We start from the raw sequence: 10,984 nt of genomic DNA on the forward strand, positions 1-10,984 counted from the left end.
ATGGCAACACAAAAAGGAAATACCAGAAAGTGCTAGCGATCAAAAGAAAGGAAGAAGTCTACAATCTGGGCTCTTCGACATGGACGTGGAGCAACAGCACCCCCCTAAGCACAACTCCAAGACGCCAAAGATGGGAAAATGCCTATACATAGATATACCTCCAACTATTGTCTGTCCTTCTGTATAATGGCACTGAATGTTTGCCATATATGTATGTGTTCTGTGATCTGCCCTGAGTCCCCTTTGGGGTGAGAACGGCAGAATATAAATGCTGTAAATAAATAAATAAATTCATTTTCTAAACACAATACTAATGTATATCAGTTCATTAGACATATTTACATGCACCATCTAATATCTGAACACTGAAACCAAAAGCAGAGCAACCACCCAATAAAGAATTTTATACATGGTGAACTGAGGGTTCTTGCAGTTAGTTTCATCATAAAGACTATGGGAATTTATTAAGAAGATGGTTTGAGATAACAACAAACTTTCACCCCTCCATACAACTATAATCTAGCAAAAACACATGCATAAAAGATACTGTCGCCTTGTTCGGAAGTAGGTTGAATCACATTTTGTATGTCTTCCAACAAATCAAAATCTGGCAGCATCAGGTGTCTGTGCACAGCGATATGCTGATACTGATCCTCACTGGCAAGGCTATTTGCTGTGTTTTCTGTGCCAAACAAAACCAAGGAAATTTCATCTTTACTTTCTGCAAACACCTGGAAATTGTAAACAAGATAACAGAGTGAGCAGCATAAACTTTACAGGTAAGCCTCAATGATTTACTAGCATTACATCAAGTTTTCAGATTTAGCTATCAAACTGCATAATACTACAGGTCAACATTTGGAAACACATCCTGAGGCCAGAAAATCGTGCTACAAAGACTTTTGCCCACAACAATGTAAGAAGCATAGTTTTAATGTATAATGAATGTTTTAATATAACTAACAGAATGGAAATATGGCAGGTATATCATAAATTCTGGAAATCACCCAAGGTCATAGTTAACCTTTGTTGTTAGTTGCTGCGTGCCTAACAGTCATCCCCAACTAATGCACTCCTAAGACAAAGGTATCATGGGTCTTTCTTGGCAAAAACTTTTCTGAGAAGGGTTAACTTCATTTTCCTGAGAAGCTGAGTGTGACTTGCCCAAGGTCGCCTAGTGGGTCCCCATGGCTGAGTAAGGATTTGAATCTGTTCTCCAGAGTTGTACTCCCGAAATTGACTTCTGGTTTAGAATTATGGTTAACACCCCTCACCTCAAAAGGGAAAGGGTTATCCTATCTCCAAGGCAAAAGCTGGCCTTCATGCCACTATGGCTGATCATGTCTGCTAAAGAGTGAGAAAAAAGTCATTTTTTACTGGTATCAGTTGCTGACAAATTAGATACTTCTCAGCGCAACAGAAAATGAGCTAGGATTTCAATCCCCTTTCAAGTAGCCTGCCAGTACATTAAGGCTACGGATGCCAATTTCCCAGACCTTTTCACCTATAACCTGGCAACCAGGTGGCACCTCTCATGAGGGCAAGGCTTGACTGAAGACTACTACATGTCAAACCTAAGTATGCTTTATACTAAGAAATCAAATTCAAAGTATATTATTGGTTCAGAGAAATCCTCTGATCTCTGTACCCGCCCCCCAACATGGAGCTGCTGCTATGACTACACTGTCACAAACAAATCCCAATCTTGCACAGCAGGCTCTAGATCAGTGGTTCTCAACCTGTGGGTCTCCAGGTGTTTTGGCCTACAGCTCCCAGAAACCCCAGCCAGTTTACCAGCTGTTAGGATTTCTGGGAGCTGAAGGCCAAAACATCTGGAAACCCACAGGTTGAGAACCAATGCTCTAGATGTTTGTCAAAATCCTGATAACCACAGGATGTTCTTTTGCACTTTACCCAAGGCAGTTGCTCTTTCCAGGAGTGGAGTTAATGCACATGATGATACCAGAAGATGCACCAGTTTCATTTTACATTACAGAATCAATGTCATGCTGCAGTCTGTTTCTAACTCATGTAACATCTACAGGCAGTCCCTGAGTTGCAAGCATCTGACTTACAAACGACTCACAGTTAAGAACTGAAGGTGAGATAACAGGAAGTGAGAGAAATCTACCTCCATGAAAGGAAATTCACTCCTGAAAGAGTTATCATGTGGAAAAGGTTTCTCCACTGAAGCTTTCTCCTTGTTTCAACAAGCCAAATGTCTCAACATCCAATAATCACAGGGACAGAAAGTGAGGTGAAATCTTCAGAACAAGAGCACAGACAGCAAAGCCTTCCCTATGCTATCCAAAACGCTCTCTCTCTCTCTCTCTCTCTATATATATATATATATATATATATACACACACACACACACACACATATATATGCAGCTGGAGTTACACTTAAAAATATATCTGTTTAGACTTACAAACAAATTCAGCTTAAGAACAAACCTACAGACTCTATTTCATTTGTAACTTGGGGACTGCCCGAACTACGATCAAGCCACAAGTTATTTCTTTTCAATTACCTGTCTTTGCACAAACACTGTAATCACTTTCTTGGCTTGTTCGAAAGGAGACTCCTCTCCAAGACCAGAATGGCTCATCGAAAAGCCAACATCCATACATAGCACCACTGCTGACTGCCGAAAGGAAAAGAAAAAGAAAAATTGAATTAGAACACACCTAATAACAAAATAACGTAAGAACACATTTATGGCCCTAAACAGAATATTGTTGAATATGAAAATTAGAACCAAAAATTTCTTTACCACTGTAAAGAAAGGAAGTCATAGCTAGAAGGCATCAATTTACCTGGATATAAGCCCTACTAAACTAATAGAAGTTACTACTCATTGAAATATATTTTCATTTTATAGCTTCTAAGTGTCTGCTTACTTTGGAAGAACATTTGCACAATCTTTGGCATCTACACAACTGAATTAATGCAGTTCAACATCAGTTTAATCACCATGGCTCAATGCTAGGGAATAATGGAAGTCATAGTTTTACAGGGCATTTAGCCTTCTTTGCCAAAGAGCACTGGTGCCCCGCCAAATTGCAAGTCCCTGGATTCCATAGCATTGAGCCATGGCAGTTAAAGTGGTGTCAAACTTCATTGATTCTACAGTGTGGATGCACTGTAGGTCAGTTGTTCCCAAACATTGATCCTTTCAACTCCTAGAAGCCCTAGCTGACTTGGCCAACTGTCAGGAATTTGGGGAGTTGAAGCCCAAAACATCTGGAAGATCAAAGTTTCAGAAATAATTTCCTAGATGATCCATATCCTGTTTCCCATCTTTGACTTATATGTTAGTTTCCTACCTTAAAATCATTATTTTTAAAGACTAGGTATGCTTTAAATAACCATTTTCTCAGAAATACGTCCCACTGTGTTCAATAAAACTGTTTCCAAGTCCAAATGTGCAAAGCATTGTGCTTAATGGCACTTCAGAAATGATAGAAAGCAATGCCAGGTCTATATTTCTTTCTCCTGGCAGGTATCCTAAGGCTTCCAAAAGCTGTATACCAAATCAGCAAGCAAAGCTTTTCCTAACACAAATGAGCAATGAGAGCAAAAGTTAATTTCACCTTCTGAAATTTCTACTTGGCATGCAGCTCTTAAATGCAGCCAAGAACTTTCCTTGGAAAAAGAAAAGAAAGGCAGAACAAAGTTAAGCAGATTGGAACTGTCTATATACAAACGGTTAGGGTTTTTTCTCTGTCCTTTTTATACCAGGGAACTTCAGGAATTATGGCTAACAACAAGGCATTGTGAAATTTTTTGTCCAAAACAGTTTCAAAACAGTTTACCACTCTAATAAATACCAACATTCCTCTTAAGGCCACCTAATTTTGAATAACACATCTTATGCATTCTGGTTTTGCTGATAAATTTTATAATTTCTTGACTATGAAACCTACTATATATTTCAAAGCAGAACAATATTATATTGATTACTTTAATTTGTACTTGGCCATGGTGTATCCCTGCCTTGATTACATCCCATTTAGACTACTGTAACGGGCTCTACGTGGAGCTGCCCTTGAAGTGTGACCAGAAACTTCAATTAGTTCAGAGATCTGCAGCCAGGTTATTAACAGGTGCCGGACCCAGGGAGCTTACCACCCCTCTGCTAAAGCACCTGCACTGGACTGCCAATTCCTTCCCAGGCCCGATTCAAAGTGCTGGTTTTGACTTATAAAGCCCCAAATTATTCAGGTCCTACTTACCTATCTGACCGCATCTCCTCATGCCAGCCTTTTTCTAGCGAGGCCCTCCTCTTGTTGCCGCCACTATCACAATTGCAATTGGTGGCGACAAGAGAGAGGTCCTTCTCGGTGGCTGTTCCAATTCTTTGGAACTCCCTCCCCAAGGAGATTAAAACAGCCCCTTCCCTGATATCTTTTAAAAAGCAGCTAAAGACCTTGCTGTTCGTGCAAGCTTTTCATGAAGACATTTAGCTGTAATGACATGTTAATGTTTACCATACATCTTGTTGAGTTGTCTGCAATAACTGTATTAGATAAATGTTTTTAAATATGTTTATTTATTTCTCATTTTAAATTTGTTTTATAGGTTACTAGCTGTGCCTGGCCACGCGTTGCTGTGGCGTTGTCTGGTGGTGTTGGTGAAAAATTGTTGAGGTAGTGGTGGTATTGAATGTCTGTCGTATGGTTGTCTTTATGTTTAGTATGCACACTGAAGTGGATTATATGGCAGTGTGGGGTCAAGATAATCCAGTTCAAAGCAGATAATATAAGATTCCAAATGGGTTATATAGCTGTGTGGAAGGGCCTTGAGTCTACACTGCCATATAATCCAGTTAAAATGTGATAATCTGTGGAAGAGACCTAAGTGAGGCCTAACTCTGCCTGTCCCCTGGGCTGAGTAGGTTGCTAGGAGACCAAGTGGGCGGAGCTTAGCCTTCTAACTGGCAGCAATTGGATAAAACCTATTATTCCTCTCCCTGTAATTAGGACTTTATTTTTTTTCTTTTCTTTTTGTTGTATCAACCTAGAGCCGTGAATGATGGGCTGTGTTGTCAAATTTTGAGGTTGGGGGGCCTGTAGTTTTGTTGTTTTGTCCGCTGCCCTGATGCCATCACTCTTTTATATATATAGATTTTACATATGTAAATTGTTTTATACTGTCTCATATAACGTTGTAAGCCGTTTTGGGTCCCATTTAGGGAGAAAATAATAATAATAATAATAATAATAATAATAACTTTATTTTTATACCCCACCTCCATCTCCCCAGAGGGGACTCGGGGCAACTTACATGGGGCCAGGCCCAGATGAAAACAATAACAATGTAAAACGTATCAATGGACAAAAGGCATACACCATTATAAAATTTAAACATTAACCTATAAAGATAAGTAGCAAACTTAATAAAACATGAATTAAAGACAGAGAGGTTGTAAAAACAGACTGAGTAAAGAAAAGAGGGATATAACTAAAGATCTATTATTATTATTATTATTATTATTATTATTATTTGCTATAGTCTGACAGAATAGTCATTCATTTCATTTTACTATTAAGGTGGAAACACACCTGCACACTTTAAAACAGTGTTTCTCCGGGTGTTTTGGACTTCAACTCCCAGAAATCCCAGCCATCTTACTAGCTACCGTATTAGGAATTGTGGGAGCTGAAGTCCAAAACATCTGGAGGAACACAGTTTGAGAAACTAAGGGCCCTTCCTAACAGGGCCTATACCGCAGAATCTGATCCCAGGCTTTCTGTTTTAAAGTGGATTATATGAGTCCGCACTGCTAGATAACCTGGGATAAACAGAAAACCTGGGATCAGATCCTGGGATATAGGAACTGTTTGGAAGGGTAGTCTAGTATCCTTGGGTGCATCTATATCAGGTATGGGTAAACTTTGGCCCTCCAGGTGTTTTGGACTTCAACTCCCACAATTCCGTTGAAGTCCAAAACACCCGGAGGGCCAAAGTTTGTCCATGCCTGATCTACACTGTAGAAGTGGTTCCTAACCTTTGGTCCTCCAGGTGTTTTGGACTTTAGCTCCCACAGTTCCTAACAGCTGGTAAGCTGGCTGGGATTTCTTGGAGTTGAAGTTCAAAACACCTGGGACCTCATCACACTAGAGCTTGGATCCACTTTAAATCCACTTTAGGGAGAGGGCTTTAAACAGCGGAGCTAGGCAGGTCCTGGACCTCACTAAACTACAAACCCCAGAATTGTGCAGGAGGCAGAAACCGGATTTAAAGTGGATTCATGCTCTGGTGTGCTGAGGCAGCTGGAGGCCCAAAGGTTGGGAACCACTGCTGTAGAATTAATGCAGTTTAATGTCACTTTAACTGGCCTGGCTCAATGCTATGGAATTCTGGGATTTATAGTTTGTCAAGGAAGGCTAAAGACCTTGTAATACTACAACTCCCATGATTACAGAACACTGTGCGCTTAAGCGGCTGAGGGGAAAAAGAAAGGAGCCTGGGGCTGTTAGGAATTGTGGGAGTTGAAGTCCAAAACACCAGGAGGGAGGGCCCAAGTTTGCCCACGCCAAAGCCGGCAGGAAGGGGGGCCTGGCTCCTGGCTCAATGGGCAACCATTCACCAGAGGAGAAGGAAGGGGCTTTCACACCCCACCCATTTTGATGCCAGCAGAACAGGTGCAAGTACTGGGGGATGCTCAGTTCCGGGTTTACCTTTGCGCGCCACATTCTCCCGCGGTTTCCTCTCCTGTTCTGTTTGGCGCCTGTTCCCTTCCGGGAAGGTGAATCCCGGCCCGCCTCCGAGGAACTCCCAGAACGAAGCCGGCAGCGACACCTAGTGGCCGCTGGGAGAACAGGCGCGGAGAGAACCAGAGAAAAGGAGGTGGAGGGAGCGTCTCCTTAGATTCGCCTACACTGCAGAATGGATGCATTTCGACCCCGCTTTCACGGTTTAGTGCTACGGAGGCCCGGAGGTTGTGGTTGAACAAGTTATTTCGTGCTAGGGCCTCGTCAAACGACAAATACCAGAACTCTACAGCATTGAGACCCATGGCATTTAAAGTGGGATTAAACAGCATTCATTCTACAGAGATACTCACAGGCATACCAAAGCAAGCAAGAGCCCAAAAGTGGCAGGCTAAAACCCGGCTGCTCACTGGAGGGAAAGATATTAGAGGCAAAGATGAAGTCCTTTGGCCACATCATGAGAGCACAGGAAAGTTTGGAGAAGATCATGATGCTGGGGGAAATGGAAGGAAAAAGGAAGAGGTGCCGACCAAGAGCAAGATGGGTGGAGGGTATCCTTGAAGTTGACTGGCTTGACCTTGAAGGAACTGGGGGTGGCAACCACTGACAGGGAGCTCTGGCGTGGACTGGCCCATGAGGTCACGACTGATCGAATAAACAACAACAAAAACCCGGAACCTCAATCAGTGGCTGATGCCAGATGAGAGACACTCTCCTGGGCACACAGAAGACTGGGTGACCTGGAAGACGCTGAACAGACTGCTCTGGCACCACGAGATGCAGAGCCAACCTTAAAAAATGCAGCCACAAAGCAGAGACCATGACATGCGAGTATGGAGATGAGCAAACCACAGACCACTTACTACAATGCAGCGTGAGCCCTGCCACATGCACAATGAAGGACCTTCTTATAGCAACACCAGAAGCACTCTAGCCTGCCACTTTTGGACTCTCGCTTGCTGAGGTGTTACTGCAAGAATCTCTGTATATCATAGAAAACTATTTCTTGATTTAAGGTGTCGCCATGCTGGCTGATACCCAAACAGGGGATGGGCTGGAGATGTCAATGCCTTGGTCCTTTCATTGCTGACTGTTACTTCCCGGCGTATGTCAGATGGTGCAATATTGTCTAAGCAGTATAATTTCTCCAGTGGTGTGGGACATAGACATCCTGTGATAATGCGACAGGTCTCATTAAGGGCCACATTCTCTGTTTTAACGTGATGAGATGGATCCCACAATGCTGCTCTGGTTATCTGAGGAGGAACCGTAATCATTTGCCATAACTGAGAAAGAAAGTTGCCCTTGTTAGCCTAAAACAAAGCCTTCCTGGAACAAGAACAGCCCTGGGGCTGAAGCAACGACACAAGAAAGACTGTCCACCCTTAATCTGGCCATTTTGCAGAGGAATAAAAGTAAGTGGCCTCCAGTTTTGTTCTAAGAAAGGATGCATTATCTCAAGATCCACAGCTGTGATGCTGCAGGACTCTGCGGTCCACAGAAGCATGAATGGGTCCTGTGTACAGTGAAATCGATCAATTTTCCTTGTTTTATATTTTACATCTGGGATTCTTATGCAGACTGAACACATTTCACTCTAATGGGAGGGAAGCAATGCAGACTTTAACAATTCTGTGCAAGAGGGAACCCAGTCTGGAAATTTTACTGAAATGAACAAATACAAGACCATGGAAGAATTAAACTGAGACTGGTGACATCTCTTTCAGAAAACCACACTGCGAATAGGAACTGGGAAGCAAAAAGAGCCCCAGTGAAGATATTTTCAGTTATAGAGTTCATCAGAGGATGATTATGCCAATTTCTATCAGATCCCTTAATCCAGACAATAGAATAAATCAGTGTGCCTCGGCGCTTCCGGTGGCCTAGGGGATAAAAGCCTTGTGACTTGAAGGTTGGGTTGCTGACCTGAAGACTGCCAGGTTCGCATCCCACTCAGGGAGAGCGCGGATGAGCTCCCTCTATCAACTCCAGCTCCATGCGGGGACATGAGAGAAGCCTCCCATAAGGATGGTAAAACATCAAAACATCTGGGCATCCCCTGGGCAATGTCCTTGCAGACGGCCAATTCTCTCACTCCAGAAGCAATTCAGGTTGCTCCTGACACGAAAAAAAAGTGTGCCTTGACTCCAAGACTGTAGAATTAATGCAGTTTGACGCCATTTTAATTGCCTTTATTCTACGCTATGGGATCCTGGAAGTTGTAGTTTGGTGAGGCAATGGCACTCTTTCGCAGGGAAGACTGAAGATCTTGTACAAATCCCACAAAGTCTGTAATTGGTAGTATTTAACAAGTCAAGAAAAATGAGGTTTCCCAATGCAGATTTATTCATTTACAGAACTTATATTCTTTACCTCCTAACATAAATGTCTAAGAGGTTTAGGCATTTCCACAATTAGTTGTTGTATTCTAAATCTCAGGCTTAACAAAATATATTTATCACGAAACAAGAACTCTTTCATTCTAATTGAAATTATACTGACAGATGCTTCTGATACTGAAATAACCACAGACAGAGCGATAGTTCCTAAATATTCTGTGTGTTTGTTTCTCATGTTTTCTGCTATTGTTTGGTCTTATAGATTCTGCTGACTTCACTAGAATGTGCAATGACAATTGAATCGGAATGTAAAGTCAAGAAATAAAGATGGCCCAAATCTCAGGTGGCCTGGATCTCAGTACTGAAATACTGCACTTAAAGTATATAAAGGAGAAAGAATAAGAGGACGGTAAGAATAAGGCAGAAGAAAAACATGTGAAATAAGAAAGCAATGATGCAAGGTACTATTCACAGCACTTTAATATAAATCGAGCAGGGAAAACTATGGTTCACTTTGAGGCTGGAGATCAAGGAGAGAAAAATGGAAATCAAATAAATATTAAGAAACACATCTTTACACCTCCCAGTACAAACAGGAACAGAAACTATACACATTCAGCTAGTAAATCTCTTTGGGGAATTTTAAAATGACAAAGGGTGCATACAGATGTAACATCAATACTGGAGGCATGGTGGAGTTTTCTCCAAATTCCTCCCACTTGGACTGTCCCAAGATCATTTGCTGCATGAGTGAAGGGGGACAATCTCACCCCAACTGGTCAAGATGCCCAGTGCACATGGCTGGTCAGGTTATTTTGACATGTGAAGCAGGAAAACACCTAAACTGCATCTCCTCCTCAACCACAACATGAATTAGAAATAACTGCTAATATACTAAATTTGCTGTTTTTTTGTGTCACCGCAATGAGCTACCTGAAGTGATTGCCTCAGTCTGTCCAGTTGTAGAGCCAGCCACTGGGATCAATAAACCAGTGAATCAAACACAGACTGTGTCTGCACTATACAGGTATAGCAGTGAGATCCCACTTTAACTGTCATGGTTCCATCCTATGGGATCCTGCAATTTGTACTTTGGTGAGGTACTTGGCATATCAATATGCCTGAGTAAATAAAGCCCTTGACAAAAAAGTTCTTTTTTACAAAGTCTTATTATATTTGCTCATCCCTTCCTTTTCCACCTCTTTTTCTAATCTACATGGTTCCTCCCACCAGCAACATCAGCACTAGGGAGGGACCGTGCAGGAGAAACACTGATGTTTTGTGTCAGGCTGAAGCAGTGTTTGCAGTGAAGAATGCAATGAAGCTTGAGTGGGAAACATGCAGAATTCTGCGCTCCATGATTCTCCTGTAGCTACGTAGCTGCCTACAAAAGTAAATACCACCTTCCTTCAGTATACCTACTGAGCATGCATGAGCAGCAAAAGAAAGCACAGGGGGCAGATGATAAGCCTGTCTCACCAGCTACTCCCAACACGTTAAAAAAGCATAATCTCGTTAGGAAAAAAAAGTCATTGGCCACTTTGAGTCCATAAGTCTTATTATTATTGTGGAAAGAAAAAGCGAGGTATAAAGAATAATAATAATAATAATAATAATGATGATGATGATGTTAAAAAACGAAGTATGGATCATCAGTATTGCAGTCCCAGGTGACAACAGAATCGACAAGAAGCAACTGGAAAAGCTGACATGATATGAAGATTTAAAGATCGAACTGCAAAGACTCTGGCACAACCCAGTAAAGGTGGTCCCAATAGTGATCAGCACACTGACTGCAGTGCCTAAAGACCTTGGGCCAGCACTTGAAAACAATTGGCACTGACAAAATTACCATCTGTCAGCTGCAAAAAGCCACCCTACTCGGATCTGCATGCATTATTTGCTGATACTCACATAGTCCTAGAC

General features: G+C 42.0%; 1 protein-coding gene across 3 annotated transcripts in view; it reads right to left on the reverse strand.

Annotated features, from left to right (window-relative positions):
* xrcc5 (X-ray repair cross complementing 5) overlaps window positions 1-6,816 on the reverse strand; it is a 77,285-nt gene extending 70,469 nt beyond the window's left edge. For all 3 annotated transcript variants that reach the window (XM_008118791.2, XM_008118790.3, XM_062967337.1), the window contains exons 1-3: window positions 6,687-6,816; window positions 2,534-2,647; window positions 548-731 (exon numbers count right to left, since the gene is read on the reverse strand). In XM_008118791.2, the coding sequence (XP_008116998.2) occupies window positions 548-731; window positions 2,534-2,647; window positions 6,687-6,701 (313 nt within the window). In that variant the 5' untranslated portion in view covers window positions 6,702-6,816. The remainder of the gene's footprint in view (window positions 1-547; window positions 732-2,533; window positions 2,648-6,686) is intronic.
* Window positions 6,817-10,984: the final 4,168 nt, after the last annotated feature.

The sequence above is a fragment of the Anolis carolinensis genome, chromosome 1, assembly GCF_035594765.1.
Source record: "Anolis carolinensis isolate JA03-04 chromosome 1, rAnoCar3.1.pri, whole genome shotgun sequence".
NCBI classification, from domain to species: Eukaryota; Metazoa; Chordata; class Lepidosauria; order Squamata; family Dactyloidae; genus Anolis; species Anolis carolinensis.